The sequence below is a fragment of the Camelina sativa genome, chromosome 15 (assembly GCF_000633955.1).
Source record: "Camelina sativa cultivar DH55 chromosome 15, Cs, whole genome shotgun sequence".
NCBI classification, from domain to species: Eukaryota; Viridiplantae; Streptophyta; class Magnoliopsida; order Brassicales; family Brassicaceae; genus Camelina; species Camelina sativa.
Window position 1 is genome coordinate 10,880,188 of NC_025699.1, and position 23,104 is coordinate 10,903,291.

At 38.1% G+C, this 23,104-nt stretch overlaps 1 protein-coding gene and 1 long non-coding RNA gene across 3 annotated transcripts; both read left to right on the top strand.

Moving 5' to 3' along the window:
- On the top strand, positions 10,687–12,115 carry LOC104746387. 2 transcript variants are annotated; one of them, XR_760859.2, is made up of 4 exons: positions 10,687–10,915; positions 11,273–11,394; positions 11,475–11,661; positions 11,742–12,115. It is a non-coding gene; the product is annotated as an uncharacterized LOC104746387 (long non-coding RNA). The 2 variants fall into 2 exon arrangements; XR_760860.2 differs by having other exon boundaries at positions 11,482–11,661.
- Positions 17,906–18,874, top strand: LOC104748347. The gene has a single exon (XM_010470004.1). The coding sequence runs from the start codon at positions 17,906–17,908 to the stop codon at positions 18,872–18,874; it is 969 nt and encodes a 322-aa protein (XP_010468306.1).

A 23,104-nucleotide genomic window follows, 5' to 3' on the forward strand; every position in this document is an offset into this window, starting at 1 on the left:
GATGTTTCTGTCCAGTTTTGTTATAAGTCGTTTTTGGTTGTGTGGCTTGTTGTAGGGCGTTTCTGGGCTGTTTCAGACGTTAGGAGGGTCTCAACTGGTTGTATTGGTTGTTATAATCAGTTGATAAGGTGAGTGCATGACCATGGCTTATCTAAGCCTGAGAATCCTTTGTTGTTCTTGCTTGATTGGTGGTGCTTTGTGGTGTTGTTCTTGCTTGATTGGTTGTGTTAGTGGTGTTGTTCTTGCTTGTGGTGGTTGTGTTATGGTTCTTATAGGTTCCTGAAGGTTTTGGGTGAGGTTGGAACGGATTAGAGATGATTGGAAACGGAGGTTCGTCGTTCGGATTCGTGCAGTTCGCGTCTGCGAAGGGAGTGTCGATCGACACCAGTTAGGTGTCGGTCGACACCATGTTTGGTCAGTGTAGAGAAATTAATCCAAAACAAAAAAGAAAAATTTACCTATCACCGTAGAGAAATTGAGAATATGACTTTTTAAAAGTTCTAAACCTATCATAAAAAGGAAATCTATACATAAGTAACAAGAAATAACTATTTATATATAAAAAGTTGAACTAATTTCTTATTATTAACCTAATTCTGCTAGATTTTTTTTTTTACTTATATAATAAGTAAGACATATATAAATGTTGGTTTCAATTTAGTTATTAACATGATCGAGACAAGTGTCAAGTCTATCGATAAGATTTTACATGTGTCAAAAAGTTTAGAAAATAAAAACTAACAATTTCATCATTTAAATTATAAATTTTTGTTTTAAAATTTAGTCATCAACTTTATCATCACATATGTCAAGTTATCAATTTAAGATGTCGACAAGTGTAAAAATATGTTCTCAACGTAATAACAACACATTTATACAAAACTTCGTTTTGAAGTTACTCATTAACATGATCAGAACTATATTCTAATTTTATGTTATATATTCTTATAAATATTATATATGAGATTACAACACGTATAAATGTTTGTAATTGTATCATGATTTAATTTAAAATATTATACTATTTATTTCAATTTCTATCAATTATAAATTTGTGATGATGTAAATTAAATTTTTATATATTTTTATTCAAATTTTGTTTTCAGTTAGGATTTGATTATATTCCTTTTTCTTAATATTTTTACTTTTTAATGTATTATTTTTTATGTTTTACATTACTTACTTCAGTTTGATTTCAAATTAGAAATCAGTGATGATTTAAAATAAAGTTTTGTAATATTTTTGTTTAAGTTAAGGATATGTAATATTGAAAAAAAATATTTTTGAAAAAAAATTGTTATGTTGTAGTAATTTTAGTTTCTATTTATATCTACGAATTATCCAAGTCTCATATGTCATTGTGCTTATAATTTTCAAATTTTTATTTTTATTATGTCAAATAAACATCTTTTTCAGTTTCTCAATTTTAATTTGAATGGTTATAAACTCATTGCAATGGTGGAGATACTTCTTCTAATTTTTTTTGTGAGTACACAATTTTAATGGTTAAAGAAACTATGATATAAAACAATTTTAGTAGTTAAAGAACTATGTCAAAGTGAAAGCAAAGAGACATAAAATTGGTTCAATTTGTTCATAGACACATTGTATAGGTGGTGATAAAGAGTATACTTTAACAATAAAATAATTTTTGGTATCTGAACACATTTTTTTGTGGTAAAACTTAGAAATAATAGATGTTAATAAGATGACGATTTGATGAGTTGTTTGCATGTAAACTATTGTATGAATAAATTGTGGAATGTTTTTGAAATTTGGCAATAATGATATTCATTTGAATGTTTGGCAAAACTTTTGGTTGCTGATAATTTAATTTTAGATTATTTTAATAATTTCTATAATAAATTTAAAATATAAAAGTATAAATTATTGTATTAATGTAAAAATGAAGAAAAAAAAATTTCATCTATGAGAATATATTTTTTCCCTAACTAAAAATATTTATATATATTTACTTACGAAAAGTAATTTTTCTTTATAACAAAAGATTAATATATTATTTTCTTTATTTTTGTTTGCCAATTCAAAACCCGCACATCATGCGGGTCCTAATCTAGTTAATTATAATTAATAATAGTAAAATAAATAAATAAACGAATTAAGTGAAATTAATTAAATTTTATGATAGTAAAAACAATATTATGTTTTTAGTAAATAATTAAAATTATAACTATATAAAAAATGAATTAAGTAAATTGAATATTTTGAAATAGAAAAAATAATACTATAGATTCATTTTAGTAATAATGTTATTATTCAAATTTTAACCAAAAAAATGATCATATTCCATAATTTAGAATGAGTTAATTAGTTTTATAATAGAAGTAAGATTTTAATGCATGGAGTAAATAAATAATTTATGTAATTGTATTTATAAAATTCTAAACATAAAAATAAAATTGAAATGAAATATTAGTTTCTAAGAAACATATACTACAAAGATTTATTATGAACATTCACTTAAAAAAAAAGATGAATTACTTAACTCAACTAAAAATTTTGATCTAGAACGTAGACATAGTAAGGGTCAACACTTTTTTAGGAAAAACTATGAAAAAGAATTTAAAAAAAATAATTCATCTAAAAAACAAAATCAATAGTCACAAAATATTAGAAAAATTATATGTAAGCCATTACAAAAAGTAACATGTGATTTGTATAGCATATCTTAGAAGACATATTATCAACTGGGGTTACAATTCTATAACATGATAAAAAAATAAAATATAAAACAAGCTTGATAAGAGCAGAGATTAAAGAAAGAAAAGGCGATGGCGAAAGCGATTTTTAGTGTTTCGATTTGAGATGATTGATGTTGGCGGCGATGCGAGAGGATTGAGGGAAGATCTCTTGGTTACTCCTGGTGGCTGTAGGATACGAAATTGGATGGTTGTTCGATTTTGGTATCTTCGGATATGTGGTCAGTTAATTTCGGATCCGGCTCATTGTGAGGGATCTGCAGTATATTGGTTTATGCGGATACGGATTCAGGGGGTTTTAATGGGGAAAGATACACGGACCCATGGCGAAGGATCTGTGATGATGCGATTACCCAGTGTATCCGGTTGGATTTGAATTTTAGAGTGTTTGAAAGTAGATCTTCCTTTTGTGGATTTTTGGGTTGAGTCATACCTCGAGTTGATCCTGAATGTTTATGTGATCTTTATGTTTGGTAATACGATCTTTGCTAGTGGTGATATGATTTTCTGGACAGAGAGTAATGGGATCTTCTTTCCTTGTTTCTTGTGGTTGATTGGGAGGAGTATATTCGGCCATTTATTTGCCCGTGATGTTTTGGAAAATAGGTTGATACGGTCCCTGGTTTTTCTCCGTTTGGTGCTCTTGGTTTGTGACTGTATATTTAGTTGGCTGCGAGTTTGCTCTTCTCACGGTATTACTTTGCTTTCTCTCACTTATTGGTGGTTTTGCAGGAGTACCTTTGTTGGAGCATTCTTGTTTGTATCTCCGAGTTTTCTCCTGTGTTCGTGTTTGCGATTCATCATGGCTCAATTGGCACTCAATAAAGGCAAGGCAACTTTGGTCCATACAGAGGTAGTGAAGATCTCGAGTTCTGTTTTAGCTCAGCGTATTCAGCAATTTTCTCTTACTCTGATTGGAAGATTGATGAATCCAACAGTTCAGAGAATGGAGTCTCTGATTGCTAATCTGCCCAAGATTTGGAAGTTGGAAGCTAAAGTTACGGGTGCAGATTTGGGACAGAGTACTTTCCAATTCAATTTTGAGGATGAAGTGGATCTTCAGGAAGGCTTGCTCAATGGTCCTTATCACTTTGATGGTTGGATGATCTCTCTAGTACGTTGGAAACCTATAGTTTCTGACTCTTATCCCTCGTCTATCAGCTTCTGGGTGAAGGTGGGTGGAATACCTATGCACCTATGGGAGTTAGCGACGCTAGAGGCTATAGGGAAGAAGGTTGGTAGAATCAAGGAATTAGATGAGGATACATGTAGCATTTGTGTCACGGTGAACAGTTTCAATCCTTTGCTCTTCAACTTGGTGGTCCCCTTTGATACTGGTGATGAGGTGGTGGTTTCTATCGAGTACGAGAAGCTTTCTGGTTATTGTAAGCATTGCTTCAGATTAACACATGATGTGTTGGTCTGTCCTGAGCTGAAAAATGTACAAGCTAGTCGAGGGATGGTGGACCTTGTGGATAAGCGGGGTGCTCAGCGACAACAGGTTGTGGTTAAACAAGGCTCGGTTCAACATGATGGTGGGTGGGAGAAACCAAGGAAACATGTGAAGCGGGCTTTGGATTTTCAATCTGAGCAGTATAAAGAGAGGAGACAACCTCAGTTTCAGGGTGGTGCCTCTAGCTCTTCCGGTTTTCAGTTGCAAGTGAGGAACCAAGGTCATGCTTGGGGACAAAAGATGAGGTATCAGAATAGTGGGCCATGAACTAACCTGGGATTCGATCCTTCTAGTTTGTAGATGGGTGGAGGTGATATGGTGGATCATTCTTCTGGTCTCCCTCAACAGAGGAAGGGTATCAGACCTGTGTGGCCTAAACCAATGTACAAGGTCAAGCAGGCTTCTGGCGGGAAAAGGATTCCACATCTTGCTCAGGATGGTGGTCCGTCTGTGATGATTGAGGATAATTCTATGGAGGCATCTGTGGAGAATGCTTCAGGTGGGGGGGGGGGAGGAGAGGAGGACTTTCAGGACTCGGGCTTCAATGAGAGCACCGATGACTTATTGGAGGATGTGGAGTTTGATGATGATATTAATCAAGAGGACTCAAGATTAGAATCAGATTTAATACTCAAGGATGGCAGTGTGTCAAGGTTAGATGCAGAGGGTACTTCTATCCAAGGTATTCATGTTTCTGATTCTTTATCCTTGAGTATGATTGATATGAGTTCCGCTATGAAGGCTGTTTCTCTGGGAAAGCCGATCAGCTTTAAAGCTAAAGCGGGTAGTCCGCAGGCTAGAAAAGGAGTTCACAGTTCAAAGAAAGTTAATTTGCCTCTGGTTTCACCTGGGAAATGACTCTTGGCTAAAGCTTTGTCTTTCAAATCTGTAGGTAAGGGCAATAAGCAAGAGGGAGTGGGCAAGCAAGGTCAAAAGACAAAAGATGGCACTCCTACTGGTGGTGGAGGTCGTCCTTTCAAGAAGGGGATGGTGGCTCTCCCGAAACCACCGGCTCAAACGTGAAGATACTAAGCTGGAACTGTCAGAGCATTGGGGCTGATCTGCAAAGAATTACTTGGGTGATTTGTGGAGAAAGCATCAACCAGACATTTTATTTTTATCAGAAACAAAGAAATGTTTTTCTTATTTACAAAAACTTCAGAATAAGTTTGGTTATAATAAGTTGTTTACTGTTGAACCCCGTGGGGCCAGTGGTGGTTTGACTTTGTTCTTTATGGATGAAATAAAACTTTCTATTCTTTTAGATAATGATCGTATTATTGATACACAAGCTTTCATTGGGCAACAGTTGATTTTTATGTCTTTTGTTTATGGGGATCCTGTCCCCCAACATCGAGAAAAAGTCTAGGATAAATTAACGGATATTGGCTCCTCTCGTATTGATCCTTGGTTTCTAATTGGAGAATTTAATGAACTAGTTGGAAATCATAAGAAACAGGGTGGTGCTTTGCGTTCAGCATCTTCCTTTAAGCATTTTATCTCAATGCTCCGTCATTGCGGGATGCTTGAATTTCCTTGCTATAGGGAACAATTATCCTGGAGAGGGAATCGCTGCAATAATCAGTTGGTTCAGTGCCGACTGGATCGTGCACCGGGTAATAAGAATTGGCATGGGTTTTTCCCAAATTCGAAAGTAGATTATTTGGAGATGATTGGGTCCGATCATTGCCCAATTTTAGCTACTTGTCTGACGACGGTTCAGCGACGGCAGAGGCAGTTCTGGCTTGATAAACGCTGGTTGGGTAAGGAGGGTTTAGCAGGTGAGGTTGAGTCAGGGTGGAATCGTACAAGAAACTTTTGAATTCCAGGCTTTGTGGATAAGATAAAAAATTGTAGGAATTTGATTTCCTAGTGGCGGAAAAATAATGTACGTTCTGGCCCATCGATCATTTCTTCCTTGAAGGCAGCTTTACATGAGGCGAAGATGGATGAGTCGATTTCTCAGGAAGAAATTTGAGGTATCGAGGGGAAATTGAAGGAGGCGTATCGCGATTAGGAGATTTATTGGCAACAAAAAAGCAGGAAGTTTTGGTTAAGGGTGGTTAGGACAAAAATACAAATTATTTTCATGCATCTACCAAACAACGGCGGGTGAGAAATAGGATTGTCGGTTTATTTGATGTTGATAACGCTTGGACTGACTCACCCTCGGGCATGGAGCATATTGCTACAAAATATTTTGAGGATCTTTTTAAGAAATCAGATGGTAGGGGTATCTCAGAGATGCTTCAAGGAATCAATCCAATTATTACGGACAGTATGAACAGAGTTCTAACTAGGGACATTACTGAAGCGGAAGTCTGTAAGGCTTTGTTTGCCATGCATCCGGAGAATACTCCAGGCCCTGACGGAATGACAGCACTGTTTTTTCAACAGTTCTGGTCTTTTTTAAAAGGGGACTTGGTGTCTTTGGTTAAAGAGTTTTTCCGAACTGGCAATTTTGATCCACTTTTAAATGAGACTAATATTTGTCTCATTCCTAAAGTTGATCGACCGCAGAGGATGGCAAAATTTAGGCCGAACGGTCTCTGTAATGTGAGCTACAAAATTATTTCTAAAGTATTGTGCTTTCGGCTAAAGCGGTTTCTACCCCTTTTGGTTTCAGAAACTCAATCGGCCTTTGTCTCTGGTCGTTTAATTACAGATAATATTCTTTTTGCTCAGGAGATGTTCCATGGGCTGAATACTAACCGACAGTGTAATTCGGAGTTCCTTGCATTTAAAACGGATATGAGTAAGGCATATGATCAGGTTGAATAGGATTTTTTGGAGGCGGTTTTGGTTCAATTAGGATTTGATAGAAAATGGATTTCGTGGATTATGTGGTGTGTGTCCTCAGTGACGTATCAAGTTCTTCTGAATGGTCAGCCCCAAGGTTTTATTAGACCACAGAGGGGATTATGTCAAGGGGATCCTCTGTCACCATATTTATTTATACTTTGCACAGAGGTTTTGATAGCAAATATTAAAAAGGCTGAAAGGGAAAATAAATTAACGGGTATCACCATCGCATGTGATAGTCCTACTGTTTCGCATTTATTGTTCACTGATGATAGTCTGTTCTTTTGTAAAGCCGAGGTGACTGAATGTAGGATGGTAATGGATATAATAGGTAACTATGGTAAAGCCTCAGGGCAGGAGGTTAATTTGAAGAAATCCTCTATCATGTTTGGCAAGAAGGTCCCTTCTGATGTACGATCCCAGTTAAAATCTATTATTGGTATAACTAAAGAGGGTGGTATGGGATCTTATTTGGGTATCCCTGAAAACCTGCAAGGTTTGAAAAAAAAAGGTTTTTAGCTATGTTAAGGATCGGTTGGATGATCGAGTAAATGGTTGGTCTGCAAAGTATTTATCAAAAGGTGGCAAGGAAATTATGATTAAATCGGTGGTGTTGGCACTTCCTACCCATGTTATGTCTTGTTATAAATTGCCACAGGAAATGACGTCTAAACTAACAAGCGCTATTTCCACCTTCTAGTAGAAGTATAATGATAAGGCTCGGGGTATGCACTGGGTCGCTTGAGATAAATTATGCAAAGATAAATGTGACAGGGGCCTAGGCTTTAGAGCTCTGGAACAATTCAATGATGTCATGCTGGCTAAAGTGTTTTGGCGGTTAATTCATTATCCGACATCCTTAATGGCTCGGGTGATGAAAGGTCGATATTTCAGGAATAAATATCCTCTTCTGGCAAAAAAACCAAATAATCCTTCCTTTGCATGGAGGAGCATTTATTTAACCAAGGAATTGGTGGAACAGGGAGCGAGATGGGCGGTAGGTTCTGGTTGCTCTATTTTGGTTTGACGTGATCCGTGGTTACTGGATACTCGTCCAAGACCAGCGAATGGTCGGGGGAAGTGGTTGCTTCCGAGCTTGATGGTTAATCATTTAATTAATCCAGTTACGAAGGACTGGCATATGCCTATCCTTGAGGATTTGTTTGATCCGGTGGATATACCACTTATTCGGAGTATGACGGTCAGTAAAACTCATCAGCCTGATCGATTAGTATGGCACTTTACTTAGTCAGGGAAGTATTTGGTAAAATCAGGTTACCGGTTAGCCTGAGAATTAATTGCGGAAGTTGAGTACGGGCCGACGTGCATGGCCTTGCGGGCTCAGTCGTGGAAACTTGACGTTCCCCCGAAGATTCAACACTTTTTTTGGAAGATTGCCTCGGGTACTCTCCCTGTGGTGGAACGGCTTGCGCGTCGGGGTGTCCGTTGTGATGCTTTGTGTAAGCGGTGTGCTTATGCTACGGAGACTATAAACCACACTCTTTTTGAGTGTCCTTGGTCGAGAGGTATATGGGCGATGTCTCTAGTGTTGCTAGACCCGGGAGGTTTTCCATATGGTTCTATCTATGCGAATTTAGATTTTATATTCTAGCGGGCGTCTTCTCAATCCGGGGTTTCTGATATAGCTTCTCGTCTCCCCTGGATTTTATGGTCACTTTGGAAAGATAAGAATAAAAAGGTTTTCCAGGGCATCGAGTTAGAGCCAATTGAAATCTTAAATCAAGCGGCTAATGATAAAATATTATGGGAGGAGGCCAAATCTTACTCAGTGAGTTATCTGAACCCTCCACCTTTAATGGAGGATAGGAGTTCTTTTCCCCGTTGCTAGGTTGATGGTTCATGGAAAGGTACCGACCCTCTCCAAGGTTTGGGCTGGTGGTGTTGTAATGGCGAAGATTCGACGCTCCTTGTGGGAGCACGGAGTCATAGACGAGGTCTTACTCCCTTACACGAGGAATTACAAGCTTTGATTTGGGCTATGGAGTCTTTATTGGCGGCTGGAGTTGTTTGTCAAGTCTTTGAGACGGATTGTGCAGAGCTAGTTGCGATGGTGCAGACGCCGGACGATTGGCCCGCTTTCTCGAACCTGTTGGAGGAATTTTCGCTGCTCCGAACATCTTTCCCCTCCTTCACCCTAACCAGGATCCCACATGACTCCAGTGTCAGGGCCGACTGCCTTGCTCGCCGAGACCTTTAGTTTCTGAATCTACCTTTGTATACTCTTATCCTCCTGTTTGAGCAACAAATCTTGGATTTCTTTTTTAATTATTTAATGTTTGGTTGAAAAAAAAAAACAAACAAGCTTGAGATATCATCAATTTTGTCAAATGCTTTTAACCAAAAACATTGGCAGAAACAACACATACAAAGTACACAATGTTTTTTTGAGAAAACAAAGTTGAGGTTGCATCACAAATTTAACATCTGAAAATAACATATGAGGTTTTAGACAAATATGTATTCATTTTCGGATTTAACCGTTTCACCATCTAAGAATTCTTGACTTGGTCAGAAATTCGATTATGGCAGGTGATGCACTTGGACAACCTCGTTGTAGCGACATAGCACTAAAAATATTCATGAAACTTTGTATATTTGTATTCAATATTAAGATATATGTTTAAATGATCTATAATTAGGTCAACGATCGACATTCGACGTTAAAAATTTTAAAAAGATGTTTTCATGGATAAGAATATGGACTGAACTCTTCTAGGGATAAAAGCTCAGAAGATTGTCAACAATATTTTTTATTCTTCCCTTGAAGTTCTTAAGTCATTTTTTGTTACCAAGTGATATATTGTTGATTTGCTAGGAAAACATTATTGCTACACTAGACACTATATGTTACATATAGATTAATAAAATAATTATGGTGTTTATATAGATTTATCTTTTAAATTTTAAATGATTATATTTATATTTAATGATTCTTATTGATAAAAAATTTAAACTAAAATCCCGCGCAAATAGATATAACAAAGAAATATTATCTTCAACAATATATATGTTGTATATCACTTAGTAAAGTAAGTTTAGTGTTTATATTAATTTATACTCAAAATTTTGAATGAATATATTTGAACTCAAGAATTTATATTAATAGAAAATATTTTAAATTAAAATCCCACGGGTACAAATTCTAGTATATATATTAAGTTCATTTTTCTCACTTTTCATGCTGCCACATCATCACTCCTATTTAAACAAATATTAATGTAAGAGTTGATGAACTTTTTGTATATATAGACTGTTATATTTGGCCTCTCCTAAGTTAAAAATATTTCCCAACTGAAAGCCTATAATGATCTCGGCCCAATCTACTTCAGAATGCTAATGGTAATTTATTATGTTCCACCTTAATAATCAGCTTTGATCGTTAACGTTCTCCGTCTTATGTCATGATGGTCATTTTACCTCTCCTCTTCTCTACCATTTATGTTTTTCTCCTCTTCACTACCATGGGGTTTTAGCATCTCACCTTTATATGCATTCATTGCTATTCCAATAAACCCACTCCTCTATTATGTGCTTTTACTAAGGCCATGTGCATCAGCGTACTTTGTATGCGTCCCACATAATTAAAACTTTTAATTTAAATCGAAATCAATGAAATAAGGAAGAAACGTATCTACATATGGGACGTATTTTCGACTGTCCTTGATAACACGTGGCGGCGTTTGGTCTTCTCTTCTTCTCTAAAGCAAAAAAAAAAAAAGATTTGAGAAGAGAAGGAAAGAAGAAGAAGAATGGATTATCGGACTCTCTGTTCTCTACAAGGATTACAAATCGATTGTGATGGGCTGCTCACGAATCGATTTCATAGCCACATATTCGTTAATACTGCGTCTTTTCCTTGGTCGATTTCTCTGTTCTCTGCGTCTTTTCCTTGGTCGCTCACGAATCGATTTCTCAGCAGGTTAGCCAATCGATTCGAAAATTCTTATTATATCAATTTCTTTCGAATTGTTGCTTGGGGACAAGCTTTTTCACCGTGAATGTTGTTTCCTAATTGCTGAATCGATAGCATAGTTGTTGATCTGTGTTGGACAAGCTATTTATTGTGTTGCCATTTTAGCTAATTGTGATGGGCTGGTCCTTCGACCATGGAAATGCTTGAGTTTCATAGCCACATATTCGTTAATACTGCACGACATTTTTGAAAATATGCTTTAGAATTAGGTTTTGTGAATCTTGAGTTGCCAAAATTGCTAAGATGAATCTATAATTGAATTGATGATTGTTTCTTTCAAATCTTACATTTTTGTTTTATCAGAAGAGCTTCGGGGACTTGATTTGCAGACAGGTTCGTTCACATTGAAACAAATCAAACGTGGTACTAATAACTTTGATCCAGAAAACAAGATTGGTGAAGGAGGATTTGGACTGGTTTATAAGGTGATCATGATTGCTTTGGTTTTACACATCTTCACAACTTTCTTTGAGTTTGGATTATAATTAGTGTTAATGTGTTTTAGTTATTAGGGTGTTCTTGCTGATGGAATGACCATCGCCGTGAAGCAGCTTTCATCAAAATCTAAGCAAGGAAACAGAGAATTTGTGACTTCTTGATCTGTCTCTAAATGCTAAGATCTTTGATTTTGGTCTAGCCAAGCTCGACGAGGAAGAGAATACACATATCAGCACAAGGATTGCAGGGACAATGTGAGTTTTCATCCCCTTATCTTTTCTAAAATTCATAGCGAGCGGTTAACACTTACTGACTCTATATTTGACTGATGCAGAGGTTACATGGCTCCAGAGTCCAGAGTATGCAATGAGGGGTTACTTAACAGACAAAGCAGATGTTTACAGCTTTGGTGTTGTCTGTTTAGAGATTGTTAGTGGAAAGAGCAATACAAATTACAGACCAAGAGAAGAGTTTATTTACCTTCTTGATTGGGCATATGTCTTGCAAGAACAAGGGAGTCTTCTAGAGCTTTTCGAAGAAAGAAGCAATGAGGATGTTGAACATAGCTTTACTCTGTACCAACCCATCTCTGACACTGAGACCACCAATGTCATCTGTCGTAATAATGCTAGAAGGAAAAATCAAAGTCCAACCACCATTGTTTTTTTTTCAAGTTTTTGTAACTTTGTAATTTTCTTATGTTTTTAATGTCAATGTTATATGTTTTATTTAAATTAAAACTTTAATATGTTTTTACATATTTATTTAAATAATTAATTTTTAAAATTAAAAATACTATTATTTTTTCCAGGGGACCAACTGTGAAGGACACCAATGCTCATACAAAACCTAAGAAACTCTCAAAATAAGAATAAAATATTTGAAGGACCAAATATCAGTCCTAACTGATGCACATGCCCTAAGGGTTCAATTCCCTCTATTTAATACTTACCCCACTACTACACCTTCCTATTTTCTTAATTCAGTCAATCGTATATGATACATTATCTCACTAATTCAAGTTCTCACTTCCTAATCTGCCAGAAAAATCTATCGTGACGATCATGAGATCCCCTTACGTTATTTTGCAGAGCTCAAACTGGCCACCTTGAGCAACAGGTACTGGGTAGATTGCTCCGTTTCTAGCTTGCGCGTCACGTTAAAAAATCCGGCCAACTTCTGCCTTCGAGACTTCCATCACGCTGTTAACAGCTTGTCTTTGGATGCATTTGTACCTGAGATCGATGAATTGGGAACCATGTCTTGCGGAGGTCTATCATTTCGTTGATATGTCTATCTATTTCTTCATAGTTAATTTGATGATCATTGAATTGTTTATAGATCTTAAGGTATCAAGTATTATGTGTGATCGAGCTTTGTACTCATGGGGAGGTAGAGACATTATGAGGAAAGTTATTGTACTGAGTTCTTGCTTCCCTGAAGATATGGCTTCTGAAGCTACAAGCACTCTTATGATCAGTCAAATGTGTTATATGTGTTAGTGTTTTAGCTGTTTTCTCAGTGCTGAATCTCTTTGCTTCAGGCTGCAGTAGATAAATGTGTGTCGGTGGACTTTCTTTTGTTTGAGAACTGGTCAATCCATCTAAGCCAGGAGAAGATTATATATTTCTCAGATGCTTATCAGATCTTGAAAATTGTTCATTTCAAACCTGCTTCCCTAGTAGGTTCCATATTACTAGCTCCTTTTCATAATTTTTTTTCGTACAAAGTAACTAAATCTCTCAGATTTTTATGACTAGTTCCTTAAATAAGATGTTCAAGCTAATTTAATTGTTTGAATCTTTTATAATTGATCTGTAAAGAGGTATTGAGTCCAGTAAGAGGTAATAGAAGAATAGTTCTGAAACATATATGTTCTATGTGTAAGTGTAGAACATGCGATGATCATTCACATTAATCATAGGGAAGTATATATACACATGAAAATCATATCTAATGAGATCTTAACAATACAATAGATTTGTATATTCCCTGAATGAGATAAGAGTGTATCTTAACTAACACTCTCCCACAGTCAGAACGGGAGGAGGTTGGACGTTGAGGCTCGAACGGAAGTCGGTGAATAGAGGCGATGGAAGTCCTTTGGTGAAGATATCAGCGTACTTCAGTGAGGACGGGACATGAAGCACACGAACCTGACCAAGAGCGACGTGTTCATGGACGAAGTGGATGTCAATTTCCACATGCTTTGTACGCTGGTGTTTCACTGGATTGGAGCACATGTAGACAGCAGAGACATTATCACAGTAAACAAGAGTTGCTTTAGTGAGGGGACAACCGAGCTCCAGGAACAAGTTGCAAAGCCACGAAGCTTCGGCAACAGCATTGGCAACTCCCCGGTACTCTGCTTCAGCACTAGAGCGAGATACTGTATGTTGTCGTTTGGATGACAAAGAGATGAGACTGTCACCAAGAAACACAACATAACCTAAGGTGGAGCGTCGCATGGAAGGACAATCGGCCCAATCCGCATCAGAATATGCAACAAGATCAGTGGTTGAGAGGATTTATGAACTTGAAGACCATGAGAAATGGTACCCTTCACATAGCGTAGAATCCGCTTAAGCGCAGTGAGATGATTCTCACGGGGATCATGCATAAACAAGCAAACCTGTTGGACAGCGAAGGAGATGTCTGGGCACGTAAATGTTAGATACTGGAGGGCGCCAGCAAGAATCCGGTACATTGTTGGATCAGCAACAGGTGGACTGTTATCAGTAGATAGCTTGGCAGCAGGATCAACAGGAGTATTAGTCGGATTGCAGTGTTTCATGGAGGCACGGTGGAGAATGTCAGCAGCGTAGTTTTGTTATCTGAGAAGAAGACCAGCGTCGTTGTAGGTAACAGCGATGCCAAGGTAGTGATGGAGCTTGCCCAAGTCTGAGAGGTCGAACGCAGAGCTGAGTGTGGTGATGATGGTGTTGAGGAGAGTTCTTTATCGAGTCTTTACAGGTTTTAGGACACTTTGGAGGAAATTGGAGGAAAATGAGCTATTCTGGATACAAACAAACATATGAGATTAATGTTGGTTCACGTGAAAACCCGCCTACCAGAGGAACCCGCCTGGCTAAGCAACGAAGTCTAACCCGGCAACTTTCACGTCAAAACCCGCCTACCAGAGGAACCCGCCTGGTTGAGAAGCGAAGTCTGAACCGGCAAGTTTCACGTCAAAACCCGCCTACCTAAGATACCCGCCTGGCTGAGAAATATCTTAACCAGGCCTTTACCTTTTTTTTACCTTATTTGGAGAGCTTTATAAATACCTTCTATTTGCTGGGAGAAAAAAAAACCTAAGTTTTATTCTAAGTTTTATTCTAAGTNTTCACGTCAAAACCCGCCTACCAGAGGAACCCACCTGGTTGAGAAGCGAATTCTGAACCGGCAAGTTTCACGTCAAAACCCGCCTACCAGAGGAACCCGCCTGGTTGAGAAGCGAAGTCTGAACCGGCAAGTTTCACGTCAAAACCCGCCTACCTAAGTTACCCGCCTGGCTGAGAAATGTCTTAACCAGGCCGTTACCTTTTTTTTACCCTATTTGGAGAGCTTTATAAATAGCTTTATTTGCTGGGAGAAAAACCCTAAGTTAAAAACCCTAAGTTTTATTCTAAGTTTTATTCTACGCTTTCTTTCTGCTACCTGAGACTTTTTGTAAGCCACTCTTTTGGGATTCTAGAGATTGATCCTCATTGGCAATTTGGAGAAGATTTCTAAACCCTTTCTTATTATTTCTGCAATTTAATCATGTTTTCTTCATCTATGATTTTTGATTTCTCTTTTGCTATGTGTGAGTAGTTCTCCAATTGGGTTTTAGGGTTCCAATTAGGAGATTCAATGAATTGATGTTTTAATTATTGTTTGGAGTTCTTAATCCTTAGGTTCTTTGATTCACATGATCTTAATGCTAAAATAGGACTGATCACCTTGTTTTAGACTCTAGGTTTTTCTATGCATCAAAAGTGTTCGATAGAATGCCTGAATGAGTGTGAATTGAGCAATGTATTTCTAGCCTGCGAAAGTTGATGTTGGGACGCATTGTGAACTTAATGAACTTGATTGTAATGCAAATTTGGCTAGGAGGTTGCAAATGAAAGTTTAGCAAACTAGTAGTCAAGTTTAGTTTCTAATGCCTTGAAAGAGGGTTAGTCTGTTATTGTGTTCATGTTCTAGAACGGTTCTTAATTATTGAATTCCATATTTCATTTTCTCATTAGGCATTGATCTCTGAAATACCCTATGACCCAATGTTTTAATCTTATAAGCTAATCGATTTTATTTCTTGCATTTTTATTTACAATTCTGAAACCAAACAAATTTTCTTTCGTTCGCTTTAGCTATTTACGACTCTCGCAAATCTTTAGTGTACCATTGGTCCTTGTGGATTCGACCCCGTATATACTGCCTTGCGGTTAAGTGTATCGGGTAATTACTCGAGCAATCAAGTTGGCGTCGTTGCCGGGGACCAATTGCGTTACCTAGAGATTTAGGATTAGTTTATAGTCTAGAGCATTTTTATTACAATTGTTAACTAAAGCTTTTTCTCTCTTTTGGTGTTTTCAGGTGTATGACCCGCAGTGCAGGCTCTTCACACTTAGAACAATATCACGAAGACTTGGGAAAGTTTGAGAGAGAGAATAGGAAAAAGAAAAGACTTGCTGAAATGGCTGATGATTTAGCTGGTCGAAATGTTGGCAATGTTGATGATGAACATCATGAAGATGAACATCATGGAGAGTTTGAGGATCCCCCTCCTGCTGGGAACATTAATCCTCCTGTTGGTGGAGAGGCTGCCCGTGCAGCTGCACAAAGAGAAGCTGTGCGCCAAGAAGCTGCCCGTTTAGCTGCTTTTAATCAAAGATCAGCAAATGTTCTACAGACTTTGAGGGAACATGATGCTCCCAACGCTGAGATGTACCGTAGAGGCGTCCAACATCCTCCAATCGCCAGAAATGATTTTGAGATCAAACCGGCACTGTTGGGTTTAGTGAAGCAAAATCAGTTTCATGGTTTACCGTCAGAGAACCCAGTTTATCATTTGGAGTACTTTGAGGATATATGTGGCACGACGCGAATGAATGGGGTACCTGATGATGCTGTCAAATGCAGGTTGTTCTCATTTTCTCTGAGTGATAAAGCTCATCGCTGGTTTAAGTCGTTGAAGGGAGATACCATTCGAACATGGGATGAGTATAAAGCTGCGTTCTTGGGACAATATTTTACTCAAGCAAGGACTACTATTCTTAGGAATAAGATTTCAGGCTTCCAGCAGCATGCTACTGAGTCATTCCATGAGGCTTGGGAAAGGTTCAAAGACTATAAGAGAGAATGTCCTCACCATGGATTCACACCAGAATCACTCATCAACACGTTCTACAGAGGGGTTGATGAGAGGTATAAGATGGCCCTGGATACAGCTAGTAATGGGGACTTCATGACCAAAACAGAAGGAGAAGCTGAGATTTTGATTGAGAACCTAGCTGCTAGCAACAGTAACCATTGTGTCGACTATGATAGGACAGTGAGAAGTAATGGAGGAGGAGAATCAAAACAGATTGCTGAGTTGACTGCAAAAGTGGAGCAGTTTTTGAGAAGAGATCAGAGGAGTTTGAATTTCTGTGATGATACTGGTGATGGTAAGGTTTATCAGGAAGGTGCTGGAGATGGTTTTGAGGAACTACAAGCTAAGCTGAATTACGTGAACCAAGGATATCAGAACAATGGTTTCAACCAGGGCTACAAGAATCACCCCAACCTCTCTTACCAGAGCACTAATGTTGAGAACCCACAGGATCAGGTATATCCACCACAACAGTTTCAACAAAAGCAGTTTATACCAGGGCAAGGAAACTACAATAAGCCATTTGTGCCTCAGGGACAAGGACAGGGAAATGGATATGGTCAAGGAGGTTTTCAGCAAAAACCCCAGTTTAACAACTTCCAGGGAAGTTACCAAGCACCAGTTCAAGCTCCTGTGAGCAACACTTCTACGTCTTCTTCAGGGGATAATGAAATGAAGTTGATGATGCAGCAGATTCTTGAAGGTCAGGTGAAGAATGCTGCTGAAATCAATGTTAAGGTGGACAGCATGTATCGTGATCTTAATGGGAAGTTCACAATACTATCTTTACATGTTAAAATTCTTGAGAACCAAGTAGCTCAGATTTCTTCCACCTCTACACAACCATCAGGTGTTTTACCAGGGAAAAGTGAACCCAAAAATAAAGAGCATTGTTATGCTGTTATGATTCAAGAAGAACCTGGAGAAGTTGCTGAGAGAAGTCTTCAAGAAGCTGTAAATGAGAGTATTATTTCTGAGATGGAAGTTCTTGTTGTTGATGTTGCTGTAGATAATGAGATTGAAGGAGATGATGAGCCACCATACGTTGCACCACCACCATATGTTCCTAAGCTCCCATTTCCAGGTCATCTAGTGGAAGCTAAAATCAGGTTGAAAAGGCGAAAGCTCGCTTTGATGAAGTTATGAAAGAGTTTCACATCAAACTCCCATTCCTAGAGTCAATAAAGAACACAAAAACATACAAGAAATGTTTGAAGGATGTCTTGTCTTACAAGAAGAGCATTGAAGAAGGGGTCATGATGATTTCAACTGGGAAGGCATATGTGCATTTTGAGAAGCAGGAAAAACATCAAAGGAACAAGGAGAAAATCCTTGCAATGGCACACTTGAAAGAAGAGGTAGAGATGGTTAGTTCTGAGTGCAATGCTATCATCCCGATTGAGATTCCTAAGAAGCTTGGAGATCCAGGGAGTTTTGTACTACCTTGCCAAATTGGGAGATTCATGTTTGAGAGATGTTTATGTGACTTGGGAGCTAGTGTCAATTTGATGCCGCTTTCTGTGTCAGAGCGTTTGGGAATCACCAATTTCAAACCGTCAAGGATCTCCTTAGTGCTTGCTGATCGTTCTGTGCGATCTCCAGTTGGGTTGGTGGAGGATGTGCATGTTAGAGTTGGGAACTTCTACATCCCAACTGACTTCACAGTTTTGGAGCTTGATAAAGAACCACATGATCCTCTCATTCTTGGTCGCCCATTCTTACATACCGTTGGGGCTATGATTGATGTAAAAAAACAGCAAATTCACTTGCAGATTGGTGACCATACTCAGGAATTTGACATGAGAAGGTTGCTGAAAAAACCTACTATTGGAGGACAAGCCTTTTCAATTGAAACCATTGATGATCCTAGGGATAAGTATGCGAAGACATGCATTGGTTGGAGTGAGGTCAAGGAAGTCCTGGATGGAGACCTTCAAATTCCAGTAAAAAAGGTTAGTGCTACTTGCAAGGTTAAGCCCAAATGGATAAAGGAAAATCCTCATGTAACCTTGACACCTATGAAGTGTGTTGGAGATACCATAGAGTATAAGGTGCAGTGTAAGGGAACCTCAAAACCTTTTTCAAAAGCTAGGAGTATTCTAACTTCATAATTGAAAGAAAAAGGTCGAAAAGCTGTGAAAGGGGTTATGAGTAGAGTTCTGAAGCTAAAGATGAATGATTGGAGACCTTGTTTTGGAGCAAGTCCTTGTGCTCATACTCATTAGTTCACAAGAATCCGGTCAAGCTAGTGACATGAAACAAGTGCTTTGTGGGAGGCAACCCACCAGGTATTTCTCTCTTTTACTAATTATTTTTCTTTTAAATTTCTTCTGAGTCTGTTTGACCTCTTTTCTTGGATTTGTTTTCACACCGAGACGGTGTGAAGCAAGTCTGGGGGAAGATGTCAAATGTCTACTAATCTTGTTTGCTTTGGTTGTTTTTCCTTTGTTGCTTTCTTTTGAGTCAGTCAATTTGTTTTATCGAGTCAAAAGTGTGTTTTATTGAGTCAAAATGCTGGTTGAGAATTATGAGCTTTTCTTAGGGAATTGCACCATGCTTGATTCATTGCCTTGGGACCATTTAACATTGTTTAAGGATGACTTGGAAGTTTAGAAAAAATCATGACTTGATCACTTCAATAATTCCTGTCACTTTGAAATTTGGATGATTTGAGCTTGACCTTGCTTATTTGGACTTAATATGAACTTATTATATCTCACTTAGGGGGTTGAGAATCATGTAATGGATCATACATTCAGAGTTTAGTTTACACCATTTTTACCACTCTTTGTAAATTCTGAATGGCTAGACTCGTCTTTAGTCTAGTACCACACCTTTACCCATATCCTTGCTTCATACCACTCGCATTCTTGAGCATCATCATCATGTGCATTCATGTGCAAAAACTACGGAGTATACAGACCGACATAGCTTTCCTCTAGTTAGGATTGTCATTGTAGTTTGTTTGGGTGATTGATATTGAGTTTTTGTGGTTGTGTGGTTATGTTCACAAGCATGTGTTGAGTTTCCTTGATTTAGTTCTTTTGATGCAATTTTGTGAGACGAGAACCGGTTCCACTCCCCCATCTAAAAAAGAAAAAAAAAAAAAGAGAAAAAAAGAAAAATCTAAGAATGAATAAATAAATAAAAATGGGAAAGGAGTAAGTATGGAACCGGAAAAGTCAGAGTGCTCTTATTTATTTATCAAAAGCATCTAGAACAATAATGATTTGTTTGGGGTTTAGCGTTGGTTGGTTTGATCCGAGTTAGAGGGAAGCTGTGTACCTCCTAATTGGTCTGTGTCTCACTGTGATTTTGCATAATGATTTGCATCCGTTCGCATTGCTGGAAACCTTAAACACTTGAGCCACCTTGAAATTGTCCTTACACCTAGACCATAATGTGTTTGATATCCCCTTTGTGAGAATGCACGCATTTACTAATGAATGTTAAAAGGTTAAGTTATCTGAGTCTGAAAGTATTTGTGATCTTAGGATTTATGAAGCTGCTATGGTCATGGCAAAGTACGATTTAGTACGGTTTGATATGAGCTTTGTGATAGTGGTTTGCAGGCAATTGTTAGATAGCATGATCCCAGAAGAATATGTGAATTCTCGCGTTTTCAAACCTCTTTCCTTGGCAAAGGTTTTTGTTTTGCTTGAGGGTAGGCAAAGATCTAAGTCGGGAGAAGTTGATATATGGTGTTTTTATCGGTTTTGAGTCTTTGTTTTCTCTCTTATTTTACACTTTTTACTGAGTCAAAGTGTGTTTTTGGAGTCTTTTAGTTCTTTATCGAGTCTTTACAGGTTTTAGGACACTTTGGAGGAACTTGGAGGAAAATGAGCTATTCTGGATACAAACAAACATATGAGATTAATGTTGGTTCACGTGAAAACCCGCCTACCAGAGGGACCTGCCTGGCCAAGCAACGAAGTCTAACCCGGCAACTTTCACGTCAAAACCCGCCTACCAGAGGAACCCACCTGGTTGAGAAGCGAATTCTGAACCGGCAAGTTTCACGTCAAAACCCGCCTACCAGAGGAACCCGCCTGGTTGAGAAGCGAAGTCTGAACCGGCAAGTTTCACGTCAAAACCCGCCTACAAGAGGAACTTGCCTGGTTGAGAAGCGAAGTCTGAACCGGCAAGTTTCACGTCAAAACCCGCCTACCTAAGATACCCGCCTGGCTGAGAAATGTCTTAACCAGGCCGTTACTTTTTTTTTACCTTATTTGGGGAGCTTTATAAATACCTTCTATTTGCTGGGAGAAAAAAACCTAAGTTTTATTCTAAGTTTTATTCTACGCTTTCTTTCTGCTACCTGAGACTTTTTGTAAGCCACTCTTTTGGGATTCTAGAGATTGATCCTCATTGACAATTTGGAGAAGATTTCTAAACCCTTTCTTATTATTTCTGCAATTTAATCATGTTTTCTTCATCTATGATTTTTGATTTCTCTTTTGCTATGTGTGAGTAGTTCTCCAATTGGGTTTTAGGGTTCCAATTAGGAGATTCAATGAATTGATGTTTTAATTATTGTTTGGAGTTCTTAATCCTTAGGTTCTTTGATTCACATGATCTTAATGCTAAAATAGGACTGATCACCTTGTTTTAGACTCTAGGTTTTTCTATGCATCAAAAGTGTTCGATAGAATGCCTGAATGAGTGTGAATTGAGCAATGTATTTCTAGCCTGCGAAAGTTGATGTTGGGACGCATTGTGAACTTAATGAACTTGATTGTAATGCAAATTTGGCTAGGAGGTTGCAAATGAAAGTTTAGCAAACTAGTAGTCAAGTTTAGTTTCTAATGCCTTGAAAGAGGGTTAGTCTGTTATTGTGTTCATGTTCTGGAACGGTTCTTAATTATTGAATTCCATATTTCATTTTCTCATTAGGCATTGATCTCTGAAATACCCTATGACCCAATATTTTAATCTTATAAGCTAATCGATTTTATTTCTTGCATTTTTATTTACAATTCTGAAACCAAACGAATTTTCTTTCGTTTGCTTTAGCTATTTACGACTCTCGCAAATATTTAGTGTACCATTGGTCCTTGTGGATTCGACCCCGTATATACTTCCTTGCGGTTAAGTGTATCGGGTAATTACTCGAGCAATCAAGTACGAGGCTTAACAATGCCATTCTTACTACGAGTAGTCATGGCGTATTGAGTTTGCATTGGGGCTGGATGGGTTGAAGATGGTTCATGGGCTGGTTGAGGTGCTGTTTGTGGTGGTGAAGGAGTAGGAAGTGAGACGGGAGGTAAAAGAAGAGGTGGAAGTGGCTGCAAAGCGAGTGGAGCTGTAAACGGAAAAACATCTTCAACAAAAGTGACATGTCGAGAGATGATTATTTTCCGTGTAGAGAGCTCAAGACAGCGATAACCTCGATGATGAGATGGTTAACCCAAGAAAACACATGCTGCAGACCTTGGAGCATGTTTGTTACGAGGTAGACAGCATGTTGGGATAACACAGGCAACTGAACACGCGGAGATGAGAGTGATCAACCGGTTTCTAAAATAAGCAGGTGAATGGAATTTGATTTTTAATGGAGGTAGAGGGAAGGAGGTTGAGAGTATGGACAGCAGTGAATAAAGCTTCTACCCAATAGGAATAAGGCATGGCGCTTGAATGAGAAGAGTTCGCACAAGATTGTTGATAGTGCAAAGCATCCTCTCATAGCATCCCTTATGTTGTGACGTGTGTGGGCAAGAGAGATGCAAGGTGGTACCGGTGGCAGTTAAGTGGTCAAGATTCTCGACTAGTGTATTCACCACCGTTATCACACTGAAGAGCTCTAATTGGTTTGTTAAATTGGGTTCGGAAATAAGCTGAGAATTGTAAAAACTTGCCAAATGTGTCACTCTTCTTTTGAAGGGGAAAAACCTAAATATAATGAGTAAAGTGATCCAAAAATAAAAGATAATACTTGAAACCATTATTACTGAGAACTGGAGATGTCCAAATGTCATAATGAATAATTTGAAAAGGTTCAGTAACAACAGTTGAAGAAGAAAAGAAAGGAAGACGAACGTGTTTACCTATTTTGCACGCATGACACAGAGATGTCATATCAGCCGTTTTATTTGATAACAAACCCAAAGAATTTAAGGAACGAGAAATGGAGAGACCCGGATGACCCATCCTACAGTGCCAGAGAGAACTACCCGAGATGAGAGCAAGAGGACGTGAGGATGGGTTGGAATGTGTCACCGCATAGAGAGAACCCTATCACATCGAAGTAGGATTATCCTGCTCATTAGATCTTTGACAGAGAAACCAAAAGGGTCAAACTCTACTCTGCAATGATTATCAGTTACAAAATGGTGAACACTGTG

Bases quoted from the DNA above. Each gene is read 5' to 3' on its own strand.
- LOC104748347 (XM_010470004.1), top strand. From the start codon at position 17,906: ATGAAAGAGTTTCACATCAAACTCCCATTCCTAGAGTCAATAAAGAAC.